General features: G+C 45.8%; 1 protein-coding gene across 9 annotated transcripts in view; it reads left to right on the forward strand.

The window, feature by feature from the left end:
- The window catches only part of SRCIN1 (SRC kinase signaling inhibitor 1), a 330976-nt gene that overhangs the window by 233526 nt on the left and 77009 nt on the right, over positions 1-20441 (forward strand). The window contains exon 1 of one of the 9 annotated variants that reach the window (XM_075846592.1): positions 16786-17568. The exons of 7 other annotated variants lie outside the window; for them this stretch is intronic. In XM_075846592.1, the coding sequence (XP_075702707.1) occupies positions 17494-17568 (75 nt within the window). In that variant the 5' untranslated portion in view covers positions 16786-17493. Of the gene's footprint in view, positions 1-16785; positions 17573-20441 lie in introns of those variants that run through there. One more of the 9 variants, XM_075846593.1, reaches the window with a different exon arrangement.

Raw genomic sequence — 20441 nt, forward strand, 5'->3', positions numbered from 1 at the left:
TCGCTGTCCACATATGGACAGAGATGTCTAGGGCTTCCCCAGAGCTGGAGTCCCGGGCAGAGCGCTAGTATAGACTCTGCTCTGGGACTCTGGGGAAGTCTCTGACATCGCTGTCCATACATCGACAGTGATGTCAGGGGCTTCCCCAAAGCACGAGTCCCAATGATGTCAGGAGCACAGCTGGAGTCCCAGAAAGAGCCTACTAGCGCTCTGCCCGGGACTCCAGCTCTGGGGTTGCCCCTGACATCCATGTCCATATATGGACAGTGATGTCAGGAGCAGAGCTGGAATCCCAGGCAGAGTGCTAGAAGCGGCTATGCTCCGGGACTCCAGCTCTGGGAAAGCCCCTGACATCACTGTCCATATATGGACACTGATGTTAATGGCTTCCCCAGAGTTCCAGCGCAGAGCCTATACTAGTTGCCCCTGATATCACATTCCGGTCCAGGAGGATCCCCTGATGTCACTGTGTATGAACAGTGACTTCAGGAGCTGCAACAGTAGAGGAATCCCCAGCCAAAGCGTCGGCAACGCTCTGGTTGGGGATTCCACTCCTAGAGGGAGCCCCAATGGAGCTATCTACTTGGGGTGTGTGTGGCATTATCTGCAGAAGCAGCATCTGCGGAGGGCACTGTGGCAGCATCTGCGGGGGGCACTGTGGCAGCATCTGTGGAGGGCACTGTGGCAGCATCTGCGGAGGGCACTGTGGCAGCATCTGCGGAGGGCACTGTGGCAGCATCTGCGGAGGGCACTGTGGCAGCATCTGCGGAGGGCACTGTGGCAGCATCTACAGAGGGCACTGGCATTATCTAGCGGTGTGTTGAATTATCTACAGAGGGCACTGTGGCATTATCCACAGAGGGCACTGTCTGTGGCATTATCCACAGAGGGCACTGTCTGTGGCATTATCCACAGAGGGCACTGTCTGTGGCATTATCCACAGAGGGCACTGTCTGTGGCATTATCCACAGAGGGCACTGTCTGTGGCATTATCTACAGAGGGCACTGTCTGTGGCATTATCTACAGAGGGCACTGTGGCAGCATTTACAGAGGGCACTGTGGCAGCATCTACAGAGGGCACTGTGGCAGCATCTACAGAGGGCACTGTGGCAGCATGCACAGAGGGCACTGTGGCACTATCTTGACGATTGTCTGCCAAACACTGCCAACTGAGCTGCCGGACTGTATTTAACGACGCTTAAACTGGAAAACTGGATTGTTGAAATAAGCACGTGGAGAAATATCTGGCATTTTAAACCTAGCGGTATTATTATAGTATTGTAGTATTATTATAATAGTAATATAGTGTTATAGTAGTTCAAATAACTAATTGATTAACAATAATTTTGTATTGTATCAAATTTGAAAGTAATGCGGCCCGTCAACTTCCCATTTTTTCTATATGTGGCCCACTTACCCAGCCGAGTTTGAGACCACTGATCTATACCAAGAAGCAAGATGAAAGTGAAGTGAGGGGCCAATACTTGGCACACTTAAACCACTTTTATTATCTATATTGAATAAATGATAGTGGAGTTAATAAAACCCTATCCGTAATATCTGGGGGGTGCCTACATACAAAATATTAATCTGAGGAGAGCTTTTATTCTTTATCAAAATGTGGAGCCCACTAGTGAATACTATATCTGAGATGTCATTTTACAAGGGATTTATAGATGGGCAACATAGGGGATACATATGGATCTCACGTTTTTAACTCTTTTTATACACATCAAATTCCTATATGCTTTTGCAGCTGCTGCTTGACATTGAGTACTGCTGCTCTTTTGTTCTTTTATTTCCATCAGATGTGAAAGCAATCCCAAATTCATGGTTTTTAATTTTTTTTGTTTTGGTCTTTTAAGGTACATTCACACATTGTAGATTTGTTGCAGACATTTCTGTGAAATGACAATCCATTATATAAATCTGCATGGGATTGTTTGTGCAGCATGTACATGGATTTCTGCAAATTCCATTGAGATGAATAGGACAGTCACATACATTTCTGTAAAACCAATCTGCCAAGTGTGATTATACCCTTATAATAATGCAGTATTACTACATACTGGCTCGGTAATCACTTAAATTGAGCAATATTTCAAAGTTAATGTGTGTATAGTCATACAGACACATGTTATGCCAGACCTACATCAAAGTTCATGAAATTAGTTGCCACAAGGGTTAACGTTGTGGGTGCTAAGGATTGCTTACATGTTATTCTTATGACAAATTCCCTTTTAATTTATCCATATTGTATGGACTATACCTCCACTTTCTTCCATTGCTCCATGGTCCAGTTCTGATGCTTATGTGACCATTGTTGGCGCATCCAGCGGGGGACAGTAGTCCGCATAAGAACTCTGACCGGGCTGCAGTTACGCCACCCCAAGCACAGCAAGCTGCGATGCACTGAGGGGTTCCTACCTTTCTATCATAGCCAGCAGTAACTTTTTCAGCAATTTGTGCTACAGTAGGATTTATGTGGGATTGGACCACATGCGTCAGCCCTTACTCCCTGTGGACATCAATAAGCCTTGGGTGCATTGACCACATCGCTGGTTCACCGGTTGCACTTTTGGTAGGTACTAACCATTTTGGAGATGCTGCCGTTTTGGAGATCCTCTGACCCAGTCGTCTAGTCATCACAATTTGACCCCTATCAAAGTCGCTCAGATCCTTACACTTGCCTATTTTTCCCGTTTACAACACATCAATTTTAAGAACTGACTGTTCATTTGCTACCTAATATGTATGACCCCTTCATAGGCGCCATTGTAACCAGATCAGCAATATTATTAACTTCACCTCTCAGTGGTTTTAATATTATAGCTGATCAGTGTATATGCTCTGTCTATATTTATCCACTAAATCTATATTCAAACCTCCAATAGTTAACATTTCCAATAATCCAGCACCTTGGCATACCAAAGCATGGCAGATTATTTTTACTATACCTGGTCCAGAGCTCGCGATACCTTTTTACATTAATTTAAAATCATAGTAGAAAGCAACATGGAGGTGGCAAACACAAGCACTGGATATTACTCATAGTCTGCACAGATGAACCAGAGTAAAACGGTTTATTTTATACATTGCCCAGTGCCAGGCGCTGTTAAAGTACTGTTTCCCTTAAAATCAAGAAATTGCAAGTAAATCTACATCAATGAGTTGTCCTTGTCTGTCAAACTGTTGAAAGTAACATTCACCCATTTTTTTAGTCATATATGTTTCTATGAAATCTGTTAGACAACCAATTTACAATTCCCAAAGAGACTATCACCCATTTTCCTTGCGTTCCTAAATGGCGTATTGGCCTAGCAATTCTGACGCAGTCATGTATCTATGCATTGCTGGGCAGATTTGTCTGAAGAATGGGTAAACTGGGTGACCGCTCTTGATACTGTGGGACAACCTATTAATTCCAGAAGTGCAGTTGGTTTGGGGAGAGAGGTTTTGGAGTGGAAAAGGTGTTACTTGTCTGGGACACTTAATTGATAATCATTTTTAGTTGTCTTTTGCCCAATTACAAACCAAATATTGGATTTCGAACCAGTCCTTTTACAGGTATCTTCAACTGAGGCATGCCCTGCAATCTCAATTCCCTAATTACTCTGTGTGCCCTGTGGGTTCATCGTCCCTCATTTAGAATATTACCTCACAAACGCCTATGGCCATCACCAGGGTCTTACTTTCTAAATTTCATGATGGTCGCCCAGCAAAACTGCCTTGGTTGCAACATAGTCCATGCCTTTCGGATGAGGAGTGGTAGGAGACCCTGGGTTCCCATTTGCTGGTGTCCCCTACTTGTCACAGTTATACATCACTCACTAGGCGTATTTGATGCCGATACGTTTACACAGAGCAGGTAGACTCCCGTCCTCTTATTGCAATGGATATGCGACTGATCAAGCTGGATTCTGGCACCTTATGTGGGAGTTTCCTCAGGTACATAGATTCTGGACTGAGGTAATACGTTTCATTAACTCCCTCCTGGAAGCTCCCATAATGCTAGACCCCAAGATATGTTTGCTTGGGATCCTTGAGACCGAGGGTGCATGGTCGTTTCCTCAATGACTGTTCCTAAGGGAATCCTTATTCATGGCGCGTAAGGCAATTGCCTTGAGGTGGATGGCTCCTGCCGCCCCCGAGACGTCTCAGTGTGTGGCATTGATTAACACCATGCTACCGTATGAGACGGTTATTTATCACAATAGAGGTTGCGCTATTGAGTTTAACAAAATTTGCCGTGTATGATGTTTCTTCTGATACATTAAAGAGGCTCTGTCACCAGATTTTGCAACCCCTATCTGCTATTGCAGCAGATAGGCGCTGCAATGTAGATTACAGTAACGTTTTTATTTTTAAAAAACGAGCATTTTTGGCCAAGTTATGACCATTTTCGTATTTATGCAAATGAGGCTTGCAAAAGTACAACTGGGCGTGTTGAAAAGTAAAAGTACAACTGGGCGTGTATTATGTGCGTACATCGGGGCGTGTTTACTACTTTTACTAGCTGGGCTTTCTGATGAGAAGTATCATCCACTTCTCTTCAGAACGCCCAGCTTCTGGCAGTGCAGATCTGTGACGTCACTCACAGGTCCTGCATCGTGTCGGCACCAGAGGCTACAGTTGATTCTCCAGCAGCATCAGCATTTGCAGGTAAGTAGCTACATCGACTTACCTGCAAACGTCGATGCTGCTGCAGAATCATCTGGTGCCGATGTGTCCTCGCTCGTCTGATGCAGGACCTGTGAGTGACGACACAGCGTGATCTCTGGAGAACACGGCTGTGTCTGCACTGCCAGAAGCTGGGCGTGGTGAAGAGAAGTGGATGATACTTCTATACACAACGCCCAGCTAGTAAAAGAAGTAAACACGCCCAGATGTACGCACATAATACACGCCCAGTTGTACTTTTACTTTTCAACACGCCCAGTTGTACTTTTGCAAGCCTCATTTGCATAAATACAAAAATGGTCATAACTTGGCCAAAAATGCTCGTTTTTTAAAAATAAAAACGTTACTGTAATCTACATTGCAGCGCCGATCTGCTGCAATAGCAGATAGGGGTTGCAAAATCTGGTGACAGAGCCTCTTTAACTACAGACCTTTAGGCCTCATTTACACGAGCGTGTGCGTTTTGCGCAGGCCAATAAACGCAGCGTTTGGCGTGCGCAAAAGGCACTTGACAGCTCCGTGTCATCCGTGTATGATGCGCGGCTGCGTGATTTTCGCGCAGCCGCCATCATAGAGATGAGGCTAGTCGACGTCCGTCACTGTCCAGGGTGCTGAAAGAGCTAACTGATCGGCAGTAACTCTTTCAGCACCCTCGACAGTGAATTCGGATCACAATATACAGCAACCTGTGAATAAAAAAAAGATGTTCATACTTACCATGAACTACCTGCTTCCTCCAGTCCGGTCTACCGGCCGTTGCCTTGGTGACGCGTCCCTCTCGTCATCACGGCCCCACCTCCCAGGATGACGCGGCAGTCCATGTGACCGCTGCAGCCTGTGATTGGCTGCAGCCTGTGCATGGCCTGTGATTGGCTGCAGCTGTCACTTGGACTGAATTGTCATCCCGGGAGGTCAGACTGGAGGAAGAAGCCGGGAGTTATTGGTAAGTCAGAACTTCTGTTTTTTTTTACAAGTACATGTATATTGTGATCGGAAGTCACTGTCCATGGTGCTGAACCAGTTTAACTCTTTCAGCACCGTGGACAGTGACTGTCTCCTGACGTCGCGTACCGGAACATTTTTTGCCGGGTTCGGTCAAAACGAGTTCGGCCGAACCCGGTGAAGTTTGGTGCGCTCATCTCTAATTTGACACTCCGTTTGGATGTTTGTAAACAGAAAAGCACGTGGTGCTTTTCTGTTTACATTCATCCTTTTGACAGCTCTTGCGCGAATCACGCAGTTCGCACGGAAGTGCTTCCGTGCGGCATGCGTGGTTTTCACGCACCCATTGACTTCAATGGGTGCGTGATGCGCGAAAAACGCACGATTATAGAACATGTCATGAGTTTTACGCAACGCACTCGCGCTGCGCAAAATTCACGCATCGTCTGCACTGCCCCATAGAGTAATATAGGTGCGTACGACACGCGTGAAAAGCACGCGCGTTGCACGCGCGTATATTACGCTCGTGTAAATGAGGCCTTTGGCTGGGTTCACACGAGCATGTTACGTCCATAATAGACGGAACGTATTTCGGCCGCAAGTCCCGGACTGAATACACTGCAGGGAGTCGGGCTTCTAGCATCATAGTTATGTACGACGCTAGGAGTCCCTGCCTCTGCGTGGAACTACTGTCCCGTACTGAAAACATGATTACAGTACGGGACAGTTGTCCGGCAACGAGGCAGGGACTCCTAGCGTCGTACATAACTATGATGCTAGGAGCCCGGCTTCCTGCAGTGTGTTCCGTCCGGGAATTGCGGCCAAAATACGTTCCGTCCATTACGGACGTAACATGCTCGTGTGAACCCAGCCTTAGGGTAAGAGGCTGTTTGATCCGAACGCTCATATTTGTGATCATCCTCGAATACCAGTTTTCTTTGATTGGTACTTGTGTGACCTTATGTGTGCAAACTGCTGTCGTTTCATAGAATACTTCACGGTCATATGCCATGATAACGGTATTTTTCATCTGTGTTTCTGTTATTCGTTCTGTACCTGCTAAATGCACGATAATGTATGGGCGTGTTTGCCCTGTTGTATGCTACGTGTGTTATTCTTTTGCTACATTTCTGAAATAAAGCAAATTTTTTTTTTTTTAAACTGGGTGATAACTCTTAGGCCGGTTTCCCACGTAGCGTAAACGCTCCAGATTTTCCGCAACCTAGTTTTGTGTGGACATTTCGTAGCATTTACAGTAGCAGCAAAGTGGATGAGTGTGAAACAAAAATCAGGCACACGCGGCAAAAACAAATCTGCAGCGAAAGCTTTCAGAAATTGACCTGGGATGCGGAATTTAAATCCGTAGCATGTTAAATTATGCTGCGGAAACATTGCTCTTATGTTGCAGGTTATCCCCATTGAATTCAATGGGAAGGTAAAATCTGCAACAAATAGCATGTTACGATTTTGCAGAGGGAACTCCCGCACAAAAAGCGCAAATCTGAAAAAATATAATCGCTTTTTTTATTCAAATTAATAGAAAAAAGCCAATCCTAACATTGTCATAGCAATGCATGCCTCTGTTCTGAATGCAGCCCGGCCTACTGGGATGATGTTCCTTCCCATCTGACTGCTGCAATGTCATCGCAGGAAACCCGGCTGCACGAAGGGACGCTTCGCTATGAGCCCGGGGGGGGGGGGGTGTACGTTTTCAACCCTGCTTCCACAGTCGACATTGCGCCTGAAAATCTGCACCTCCAGCCAGGACGCGATGCCTATTCACAATCCTGACACTTCGGTAACGTTTGTGTGGGACTTAATGACCGCATGCGTGATCACGCTTTGCTGTGTGAGTGACACACGAACGTTACAGAAGTGTCGGGATTGTGAATAGACATCGCGTCCTGGCTGGATGTGATGTCTATTCACTCTCAAGCACTTCAGTAACGTTAATGTGTGAGTAAGTGACAGGAGTACATGAATGGAGAGAAGTGTATGATGCTGATTGGTCACTGATTGGTCAGCGTCATACACTTCTCTTTACAACGCCCACTTGGTCAAAAGCTAAAACGCCCAGTTGTCTATAAAGAAAGTCATTAGCATAAATATAAAATAAGTCATAACTCAAAATATTATTTTTTCAAAATAAAATCCACTGCTGTGATCTACATTACAGCGCCGATCACATTATGTAGGAGATAGCGCACTTATAATGTGGTGACAGAGCCTCTTTAACATTAGCTCCGTATACGGACAGAATAGGGTGGAATACGAATGTAAAATACGCTCGTCTGAATGAGGCCAGTTGATAGGTGATAACTGTTAGATCGGTGGGGATCTCTGCCAGAACGGGGGTCGCGTGTCCCCAGTTCCCCCCCCTTAGTTGCAAGCTTGCTGTCAGGCGGGGTTGAGTGGAGCACAGGTCGGGCATGCGCCCTGCCGCTCCATTCAAATTCTATGGCGCTAACGGAAACTGAGATAACTTCTTGTGACAGGAATAATCCTTTAAGAAAAGAATAGGAAAGCGGATTCTGTGTCTTGGATTTAAAGGAAAAAAAAGTATAGAAAAAGAAATGACAACGGCTGTGATTAAAAATTGGAGGATAAATCGAACTTGATTTGGATTCCAGCGACATGCGGATTGCCCGTCATTACATCACATTAGAGACAATCTGAGCAGTGATTCAGAGAGTAATTTATCCGCTTATTCCGTGGCAGCCATTTCACTTATATATTGTTTCATTGTTGATAAAAATATAAGACAAGACATTTGGTTATTGTGGTGCTTGCCGTCATTTGTATTACTTCTCCATCATTGTTGCCTCGTTTACATGTTACTACTTTAACCATCTCTTTCATCTGTATCTTTATCCTGTCTGCCTAGAATTTTGTTGATAATTATCCGTTAATTTGGCATCTTGGCAAATCTAACTGGGACGAGCCAAATGTTCCCTCTGCTGAATCATTGAACTGAGCCAAGATCTCTCTCATATGCTCTGTGGGCTGAGATTAGAGGGGGGAGCTTGTCAAATATATTACAGCAAAATTAAAATCCAATCTTACAGGATTGTCGTCTATACTAGCAATTAAAATTACACCAAAATACCACCGGTAATCTAAAATGCCAGGGTGACTCCAAGCAAAAGGTTGGGTATACTATGGCATTGACATGTGGTGTTGGCAAAGCAGTAGGTGTGAGCATGTGGAAAGACTGTGAGGCGATGTCATAAAGGGGCTTTAGCTTACTTACTGACCAGGCTTTTTCTAAAATGTGCATGTTTTTTTTTTCATCTGAAAGGGAACTGGTCATCCACGATGTAGTGACAACTGATTTCACTGTCACTTATTTGCTTAAAGGGGTTTTCCAGTCCCTAAAAATGAATGGCCTCTTTTCAGGAAAGGCCATCAATAGCTGATCGCTCGGCTCCCCCACTGCCGGGACCTCCGGCCGTTCTGCTGCTTTCCCTTAATTCCGGTCACTGCTCGTATTGTGAATCGCCGGCACAGCAGTAGTGGTGATTCACAGTACGAGCCATGACCGGAATGAAGGTAAAGCAGCGCTGTGGCCCCTTAAAACAGTTGATCAGCGGAGGTCCCGGCAGTCGGCCCCGAGCGATTAGCTATTGATGGCCTATCCTAAGGATAGTTCATAAATTTTTAGTTTCTGAGAATGGACATGCAGAGCCTGGGCAGCACGGCTAGAGAGGGGTCTGCCGTATTCATGCGCTATTACTAGCTCCACCCACTCTGAGCTAGCCATGCCCAATATTTCCTGATTGAGAGATGTCTCCCTATGCACAGTAATAGTCTCTTTACAGTACATTATTCACAACTCTATGGCAAGTTTGCTAAAAAAAAAATGAGGCTTAGGACTCAATCACACTACCCTCTTTTGTACAACCTCTAAATCAGGGGTCTCAAGCACGCGGCCCGCATGCGGACCCTGGGGCTGTCATCTGCGGCCCGCGGGACACAGAGCCGCTAGTATCGGCTCTGCTCCGAGACTCTGGAATTCCCTGACATCGCTGTCCACATATGAACAGCGATGTCTGGGGCTTCCCCAGAGCCGGAGTCCCGGGCAGAGCGCTAGTACAGGCTTTGCTCCGGGACTCTGTGGAATTCCCTGACATCGCTGCCCATATATAGACAGTGTGTCAGGGTCTTCCCCAGAGCGGAGCAGAGCGCTGGTGTCGGCTCTGCTCCGGGACTCTGTGGAATTCCCTGACATCGCTGTCCACATATGAACAGCGATGTCTGGGGCTTCTCCAGAGCCGGAGTCCCGAGCAGAGTGCTGGTGTTGGCTCTGCTCCGGGACTCTGTGGAATTCCCTGACATCGCTGCCCATATGTGGACAGTGTGTCAGGGTCTTCCCCAGAGCGGAGTCCCGGGCAGAGCTCTATTATCTGCTCTGCTCCGGGACTCTGGGGAAGCCTCTGACATCGCTGTCCATACATCGACAATAATGTCAGGGGCTTCCCCAGAGCAGGAGTCCCAGTGATGTCAGGAGCCCAGCTGGAGTCCCAGGAAGAGCCTACTAGCGCCCTGCCCGGGACTCCAGCTCTGGGGTTACCCCTGACATCCATGTCTATATATGGACAGTGATGTCAGGAGCAGAACTGGAATCCCAGGCAGAGTGCTAGAAGCGGCTCTGCTCCGGGACGCCAGCTCTAGACAAGCCCCTGACGGCACTGTGGCAGCATCTGCGGAGGGCACACTGCGGCAGCATCTACGGAGGGCACACTGCGGCAGCATCTACGGAGGGCACACTGCGGCAGCATCTGCGGAGGGCACACTGAGGCAGCATCTGCGGAGGGCTCTGCGGCAGCATCTGCGGAGGGCTCTGCGGCAGCATCTGCGGAGGGCTCTGCGGCAGCATCTGCGGGGGACTCTGCGGCAGCATCTACGGAGGACTCTGCGGCAGCATCTGCATTTAGCGACACTTAAACTGGAAAGCTGGATTGTTGAAATAAGCACGTGGAGAAATATCTAAAATTTTAAACCTAGCGGTATTATTATAGTAATGTAGTATTATAGTAGTTCAAATAACTAATTGATTAACAATAATTTTGTATTGTATCAAATTTGAAAGTAATGCGGCCCATCAACTTCCCATTTTTTCTATATGCGGCCCACTTACCCGGCCGAGTTTGAGACCCCTGCTCTAAATTGTAAGTAGCGTAATACAGTGTCCATAGAAGTCTGTGGCTCTACAGCACCTCCGTATGGCTTTTTTTTTTCTTTTTTAGAGACACATAGTGGTCTTTTTTTTTGTCCGTTTCTGTGCGTATCGAACAGAAATAAAATTGTGACTTGTTCCATCGGATGCTGTATTACATAGCTGTTGCTATTAGGGTATGTTCACACGGCAAACTAAAAGCGGCTGGAAAATATGGCACTGTTTTCAAGGGAAAACCGCCTCTGATTTTCAGCCGTTTTTTATGCATAAAGCGTTTTTTGATGCTTTGTTTACGGACGTTTTTGGAGCTGTTTTTCTATTGAGTCAATGAAAAACTACTCCAAAAACGGCTTAAGAAGTGACATGCACTTCTTTTTTACGGGGCGTTTCTTTACACTCGGTTTTTAGAAATGGCGCATAAAAAACCGCCCCGTGGGAACGAAACGCCGTTTTTCCCATTGAAATCAATGGGCAGATGTTTGATGGCATTCAACCCCAGTATTTTCAGCCACTTTTCAGGGTATTTACGGCCCGGAAAACTGATGAAAATAGGCCGTGTGAGCATACCCTAAGGGGTGTGGAGCTGTAGTGATTCTGTGTGCCTTCATATAGGCGCCATGCATACAGCTCTGCCATGTGCATGAGCCCTCTTTCTGTATATTGCAAGGGCCTGTTCACATCCAGCGTTGGGCCTCCGTTCATGGGTTCCATTAGACCTTTCCGTCAGTGGAATCCATGGCTTTCTGTTCATGGGTTCCTCTGATGGAAAGGTCTAACGGAACTCATGAACGGAGGCCCAACGCTGATGTGAACACAGCCTAAATATTGGTGCGCGGATTCCAGCTGAAACGGGCATACCGATCAGCTGAGACCTCTCAGCTCCATGTCCATAGGCAAAATGTGGAAGAAAATGTCAACCAACAGTTTTGTCATGTCGACTATACAAGCGAATACAAAACCCATCAAACCTCTCTGGTTATAGTAAATATCTAGGCAACCATGGAAAATTCAGTTTACCCTCGAGATAGGGTACTCTCTTACCCCTCAAAAAGAATTCCCAAGTTTCTTTCTGTCTGCTTGGTCAGTTCATGACGCGAACAGTCGAATGCTGGATATATCAGGCACTGATGGTGTCGTGACACACCTAAAGCAGGCATGGAGATCACAGGTAAGTAATGTTTTTGAGAGAGGGAGGGTGGTCCAGCCCAGGCAAAACTGGACATCCATTTGCAGCATCTATATATTTCCTTCTTGCATTGCCCCCTTAGAATAGTCTGCAAGGTTTGTAAGTTCAGGTTGCCTAGCTTGACTACTTGACTTTCTGTCGAAGTACATGTAGGTACTGATGGGTCACCGGAGGTTCTATCTGTTTCACAATGCACTGCTGTTCTCCATTCTACACAAGCTTGTTTTAGGTCCTTCCTACCCAGACAACAAGATGCGTGACCGAACTGCACATGAAATCATGATGCTTCAGGAGCAGAACATACAATAAAAGAGGGAAAGACCAGTAAAGATTTTAAAGGGGTTATCGCCAGGATGGGCGATGACTTTCTGATTGTGTGGTTCTGAATGCTGGGACCTCCGATCTTCAGAATAAAGGTGCAACAAAGTTACGTAGTTAAGGCGGATCTTTCATCTCAATACGCTGCCCTAGGTAAGGGCAGCATATTACAGGGACAGGTCTATTCTTATTAGCTAAAATGACACAAATATTTTACCATTTGGCTAAAAGGAGCCATTGAAGTATACACTGGACTCCGTTAGGAGTCTGATCTATTAATGAGAGCCTCGTCTCCTCACAATGATCAATGGGCTGCTGTGAAAGTAAATACACAGCAGCCGAACGTCAGTCACCAGAGGGGGGGGGGGGGGGGGCGCTCGCCTCATGAATAGAACGGACTCATAACTGGTGTATTCTTTGATTGCTCCTATTAGCCAAAAAGGCAAAATATTTTTCGTATGCTGTTTTGGCTAATAGGAGGATGGACCTGTCCCTGTAATATGTTGCCCTTACCGAGGGCTGCGTATTCGGCTGACAAATCCACTTTAAGCGTTTCCTTTAACAACTTCTACCTCTTCGATCACGTGATCGGCAAAGGTTCCAGAGGTTGGACCCCCAACAATCAGGAAGGGATCATCCTAGCAGTATTCCTTGTTGTGATGGGACTACCCCTTTATCTTATGTACTATCTGTGCATAGAGGGAGGCAAGGAGGAGACGTTGGCCCACATTTAATAAGACTAGCATATGTTACGCCAGGCTAAGTAAAGGAGCAAGTTGAAGGGATTTGCACCAAATTTATTATTAGGGTATGTTCACACGCCCTATTTACGAACGTAATTAGGGTGTTTTACGGCTCGAATTACGTCCGAAAATATGGCTCTAAACCGCCGGCAAACATCTGCCCATTGAAATCAATGGGGTTACGATGTTCTTCGCACACAGGCTTTTTTTTTACGCGCCGCTGTCAAAAGACAGCGAGTAAAAAGACGCTTGCATCAAAGAAGTGCATGTCACTTCTTGAGACGTAATTGGAGCCGTTTTTCATTGACTCCATTGAACAACAGCTCCAATTACGTCCGTAATTGACGACGCGAAAAACGCGAGTACGAGCAATTACGTCTGAAATTCTGGAGCTGTTTTCGCCTGAAAACCGCTCCATAATTTCAGGCGTATTGGACGCTGCCGTGTGAACATGCCCTAAGGCGTACGCCACTTAATCAATTTGTTTCATTTGCTTTATATGTAAAAAATTTAAGGAGACCTCAACCACTTTTCTCTGCACGTTTATATTTTGGCCAGTGCTAAGAAATGTCACAATTTTTAAAGTAACATTGTGTATTATAAATTGTGACCTTTTTTGGCACCGTTTACGGCAAAAACTGGTATGCTGCCTAGTAAATGTCGGCCATTGTTTAGTAAACGGAGACACCTAAACCGTCGTCCTTAGTTTTCCTTTCTATGGATTAACAAATGTTTTATGCTTTTATTTTTTCAAACAAAGAAAATCTGCCGCCGACACCTGATGATAAAATTGGAGTTGCGTGGCAACACAAAGAAGAAATGTATTTTATACAGTTCTATTTATTATGAGGAAGAAAATGGAAAATAAATAACTAGATGAGATTGAGAAGAGCTCCACTGCGCCATTCTTTCCAGCTTCCAGGTCAAAGATGTGAATATTTACTAAATGTCTTCATACAACTAATAGAATAATAGTTCCTGGGTAATAGTCTCTCCTGCTTCCATTGGCGTTTATCATATATATATACACTTCACTGTATCCCGCCTGCTAGGTAATGAGTACAGAGTTTATTCTCCAGCTGTCCAGCCTCCTGGAACTTGTAGTTGCACGTGCGTTGAATAACACAATGGTTTGCCTATATTTTGCAACATCTGACTACAGAAATGTACACATAGCAAGTGGCTGGTATTGGGGATTTGTAGGTTAGCTTTACTGTAGGGCCTTGCTCACACGGTGCAGATTTTGCATGCATTTTTTTAAGCCAAAACTAACATTTGGATCCAGGAGAGAAGCTACTTTAAAGGGATATTCCCATCTTAGACATTTATGGCATATCCACGGGATGTGCCATAAATGCAGGTCCCAGCTCTGGGACCCGCACCTATATCGAGAATGAGGTCACCCGACCTCCGTTTCACCTGGTGCGGCAGCTTCTGGTCACAGATTCCAGGCAGGGACTATTGGAGAGAGGGTTGCGGCTGAATTCTCTTTTTTGGAAGTGCCTAGCAGCACTTGCTTGACTGTTTCTGTAAGGGTATGTGCACACGATAAGGGTATGTGCACACACACTAATTACGTCCGTAAGTGACGGACGTATTTCGGCCGCAAGTCCCGGACCGAACACAGTGCAGGGAGCCGGGCTCCTAGCATCATACTTATGTACGATGCTAGAAGTCCCTGCCTCACTGCAGGACAACTGTCCCATACTGAAAACATTATTACAGTACGGGACAGTTGTCCTGCAGCGAGGCAGGGACTCCTAGCGTCGTACATAAGTATGATGCTAGGAGCCCGGCTCCCTGCAGTGTGTTCGGTCCGGGACTTGCGGCCGAAATACGTCCGTCAATTACGGACGTAATTAGTGTGTGTGCACATACCCTAACTGCATTTACGTCTGAAATTACGGAGCTGTATTCAGGAGAAAACAGCTCCTGAATTTCAGACATAATTGCATGTACTGGCGTTTTGCGGGGCGTCTTTTACTGACGTAATTTGGAGCTGTTCTTCATTGGAGTCAATGAAAAACGGCTCCAATTACGTCCCAAGAAGTATCCTGCACTTTTTTTGACGAGGCTGTAATTTTACGCGCCGTCTTTTGACAGCGACGCATAAAACTACAGGTCGTCGGCACAGAACATCGTAAGACCCATTGAAAGCAATGGGCAGATGTTGCCCGACGTATTGGAGGCGTTTTTTCAGCCGTAATTCGAGGTGTAAAACGCCTCCATTACGTCTGAAAATAGGTCGTGTGAACCCAGCCTAACTCCCATTAAATAGAATGGAGAGAGCTGCACGCATGCGGCCATCGCACCAGGCTAAACAGGATCGGGTAACCCTTGTTCTCTAGATAGGTGCGGGTCCCAGAGCTGGGACCTACATCTATCACACATTTGTGGCATATCCTGTGTATATGCCATAAATGCCTAAGATGAGAATACCCTATAAAGTGGTTTTCCCATAATCATTATTCATCATCTATCCACAGGATACGTGATAAATATCTGCTCGGTGGGAGACCGACCACTGGGACCCCCACTGATTACGAGAACGGGCTTACCTTGCCGTTCCTGAGAGCCCCATAGGAATGGAGCGGTAGTGTGCATGCTCAGCCACTGGTCCATTTATTGATACAGGGCTGTTTATTTTTTCCGTTCCTGGTTCTGGCTTAAAAAAATACATGCAAAATCTGCAGAAAATCTGCACTGTGTAAACAAGGCTTAATTAAGGTAAGGCTTCGTTCACATCTGGGTCAGGGCTGCGTTCATGGGTTCCGTCTGAGCTTTCCGTCAGGGGAACCCATGTACAGAACCCTGACTTAGACAAACGGAAACCATAGGTTTCCGTTTGAATCACCATTGATTTCAACACTGACTAGGAGTCCCTGCCTCTCTGCAGGACAACTGTCCCGTACTGTAATCATGTTTTCAGTACGGGACAGTAGTTCCACGGAGAGGCAGGGACTCCTAGCATCGTACATAACTATGATGCTAGGAGCCCGGCTCCCTGCACTGTGTTCGGTCCGGGACTTCCGGCCGAAATACGTCCGTCCATTACGGACGTTAATGTGGTCGTGTGAACCCAGCCTAAGCAGCCCAACGTTTACTTGCGGTCACACATTATGACTTGTGGGACAAGGGTCTCGTTTCTAAGTTTCCCAATAAAAGGGAATGTTACCAGTGGAATAAAATCAGGAGGTTTTGGGGAACGTCAGCGCCCCATTGCATTTCAGTCGCCTATAATAAATGTAACTCATTGTTTGCCAGTGGGCTGAGCTTTTTTTGCATCCACTGTGATTGTGTGGCCCCAGCTTGCAACCTTACAACACCGGGTAGCCACCCACATCAGATTTGGTGTATGTGGCTTGTGGCAAACGTTGGACAGCACTGAAACCTCTGGGCTTAGACATCGCTGCTTTTATCCAGCTGTATAACATTTTGATCAGATTTTGTTCAGGTTTTTTGTTGCAGTTTTCAAAACCAGTAGAGGATTTAAATAAAAGAAGTAATATCTGTCCGTGATACTGTCTCTTCCTTTAAGATCTACACCTGGCTTAAAAACCTGCATTAAAAAAAACCTGCATGTGTGAATACACCCTTAGGGGGTTATTTTTCCTAAGCTCCCCCTAATAGCCCCCATGTCCATTATCAGTGGGTTGCAGCAGCTCGACCCTGTGTTCTTGTCAAATACAGGAGGATAATGCGCCCTCTCCATGGCTACGTGTGGGGGTGTGGGGGGTCTTGCTTTATCTACACTGTGCAGGTGTAAGGACCCCCCTCCCCCTCTTCTCAGGAAGGAGGTGGCCTGGGCTAGCTGAGCCGCCTCCTCTGATGGATCAGACTGCTGGGGGTGTGGGGGGTCTTGCTTTATCTACACTGTGCAGGTGTAAGGACCCCCCTCCCCCTCTTCTCAGGAAGGAGGTGGCCTGGGCTAGCTGAGCCGCCTCCTCTGATGGATCAGACTGCTGGGGGTGTGGGGGGTCTTGCTTTATCTACACTGTGCAGGTGTAAGGACCCCCCTCCCCCTCTTCTCAGGAAGGAGGTGGCCTGGGCTAGCTGAGCCGCCTCCTCTGATGGATCAGGCTGCAGGGACCCCGGGATCTGCATTCCTCGGCTGCTCCTTCCCGCCTCTTCGTCAGTGACAGCCGATGCCCCGTGTTGTAGTATGGGCTGATCTGCCGGCATCGCTCATTATTGCCTTGGATTACGAACGAGACTCTTGCTGCAAAGTGCAGGGAGACAGGTGGAGTCCGGTCTCCACAGCAACCATATCCATAGCAGAAGGAGAAGGAGCTCACCACTCACATTGCAAAGGTCAGGCTTGTGCCAGGCGGAATGGTGAAGCCGGACAGAACCCTGGGAGAGTGGTTCATGCATGAGACGGGCAGGGGGGTGCAGTACGTGCCCCTTCACATCCTCCTTCCTAGCCAGCATCATGTAACCAGGAGGAATGGTGCTGATCTCCTCCTCGTCTCCACAACACGGAGGTGCCGCTTCTGATGGATTAGGATTCAGATTCCATAGAGTAGGTAAGACCGACATGATCTCCTTATATCCTCCTTGCCTTCGTAGATCTTCATGGTGGAGTCAGGTTGCTGGGTCTCCGGATCCTCCGTCTGCAACCTGTTCCTTTTGCTCTTTGGCTTCCCGGTTGCAGTAAATGGAGAGATCCTCCAGACAGGTGTGAATAGGAACAGAGCCAGCATTGTCTGCAGAGAGCGGTTACCTGAGAGCGCTGTGTACAGTAGATTTCATCTCACAGTCTCCCTGCCAAGTAAGCGCCGCACACTTCTTCTATGTCATGTCTTCTTGGCCTGGGATTGAGAGGAATACATTGTAGTCTGCATTACCGCATCAATCAATGATCCCCCCTCTAGTCTCTCACATCCCTGCCTTCCCAGAACCCTTTAAATGCAAATATTTAATATGCAAAATTATTTTGGTCTCATTGCAAAACCAAAATGTCATCGATGTAACTTAAAATGTGATGTCATGCATGAAAGGAAGCAGGAGGGGTTGGAGAGCCGCCACATTGCTGCATGGAGAGTGGCAGTCGTGCTTGTAGAGCCTCCAGTTAACACTTTACGGCTCTGCCATCTGTGTACCTGCTCTGTAGTGCCACACACTGTTGTACGTCCTTCACCTTAGTGGTCGGATATCATCTCCGGGCACTTGTCTAGACTATTGCACATTTTCCTGCCTCTCCTGCTGACAAAATTATCTTTGTATTAAATTCATTTGCATTTTTAGTATCTTTCTTCTGGAATTGATCTTTTCGCCAGCTGATATAAATCCAGTACAGAATAGAAAATAATAAAGAAAATATTGATCTTTTTTTTCCCCAGTGTTTTCTATTTACATTTATTTATTTTAATAATATAATGTATTATTATTTATTTATTATTATTATTGTCATTTTATGCATTACATCACATTCAGGGGATCTTGATAAGGTAAATGGGAATAAACGGTTGCATCTGCGGGCAGCTTTGCGCTCCACGCACCTCTATCCATTACCCATTTCTGACATTCTTTTCTCTGGGCACAAATGACTGAGGGTTTTTATTTTTTCAATGTTTTTTCATCTTTCTGTCATCATCTGTGCACTTTTTCCTTAAAAACAGGCGTCAATGGCGACAGAGAGAGAAGTGTCTGCGTAGCCTCAAAATGATGCAATGGAAGGATGAACAAAGACATTTTTTTTAAGGCCTCTTTCAGACGAGCGTATTTGTAATCATCCGGAATACGGACGCATAATGGATGATATTGCATCAGTATGTCGTCAGTATTGCATCAGTATTACAGATCCGTATTACTGATGGGCTGTCTTCTAGGGAGAAAACTAAATGACAGAAGACAGCCCCCTTGAAAAACGGATCACATACGGACCAAATACCGATGCATCCATATTTGAACTATTCCCCGTAGACTTGAATGGGCGTTTTCCATCCGCAATAAGGATGAAAGTGGTGCACGCTACGTTTTTAAAATACGCACATATTTTATACACCGATGTGAATAGCCCCCTGAATAACATTAGCTCTGTATTACATTCTGCCAAAAACTGAAGGAATACGGATGCAAAATACGCTCGTCTGAATAAGGCCTGATATTGTATATAATGCTTGTTTGATATCCTATAAGCCATCAGTGCAGAATAGGTACAAAGGTTTCACACAAATCTGTATACGGGTGGTTGCGCATATAGTTTTTGGAAAAAGTAGCTTTTTTTATGGCGTTTTCTTGCACTTTTTTGCCCAAAACCACTGTGGCCAGATGTTAGTTGTGAAAGTCTATAGTGGATCATTTTTCAGAATTTTAGGCTTCAAAAGTGTGTATGAAGGAGGACCTACACAGTTTTTTGTTTTTTTTTAAAGTCTTCATTGACTTTGATGGCGGAAAATCTTCACCTGTACAGTATCTCATGGAGAATGGCACAATATTTTTTTTCATATGTGTGGCGTACTTGCGTTTTTTTCCCTATGTGAGTGCAGCTTAAACCACCAGCATGCCATTATACAGCTGGGGTTTAATGTTCCACACATGCCTACCTCAAAACCTGACGTTTAGGGAGTAATTTGTAAAGTAAGTTAAAAATTATCGAGGCGAGACTTAGAGCGGCATCGGGGGCATGCATATTGCACATGGCGCCAAGGACAGTATATTGTACCTGACTTCATGTGCACATTGCGCATGCGCCAGATCCCGCCGAACACTACCCAGACACTAAACCCCATCTGCAAAACGGCATGCGGGTGGTTTAGTGGCTCCAAACCTACTGAGAGGTTCTCTTTAAACTGCCCAAAGACATAATAATTCAACCGATATCATGATCTATAACTCTAAACGTTAGTCCTGGTATTTACTTTACTATTGTGTAAGAAAAGTGAGGGCAATGCAAATGTACAATATTTCCAACCAAACGAATGGTATTTTGTTACAAGAAAAAGGCTCATATTGTGGAAATACTGTAAAGCTAATCAGAATGCCTGTAAAATCAGGGTAAAGCCGGTCTGTTACACTATCCTAATGATTTTAGTTGCTCTGTAATAATCGCGATGTGGCAATAAAAACTAACAATCATCACTATTGGTTCTATTTGTGTAAGGCCAGGATCACACACGCAGTTCTGACACCGTTCCTGGTGCAAATTTTGCCTCCGTTTTTTTTTTTTTTTAGGCAAAGCCAGAAGTGGATTTAAAAGAAAGGGAAGGTATAAGTAAAAGAATGATGCATCTCCTTTCTTTTGTGTTCACTCCTGTGTTTGCCTCAAAAATCTAAGTCAAAAAGTGCATTCAAAATGGGTGTGTGATCCTGACCTAAAACTGTTTGGTCTAGCGATAGTAGAGAACGGTTACGAAGACGGCTTCTGCGTATGGGTGACACTCCACATCCTCA

This window comes from Rhinoderma darwinii, chromosome 13 (genome assembly GCF_050947455.1).
Source record: "Rhinoderma darwinii isolate aRhiDar2 chromosome 13, aRhiDar2.hap1, whole genome shotgun sequence".
In the NCBI taxonomy this organism is placed as follows: domain Eukaryota; kingdom Metazoa; phylum Chordata; class Amphibia; order Anura; family Rhinodermatidae; genus Rhinoderma; species Rhinoderma darwinii.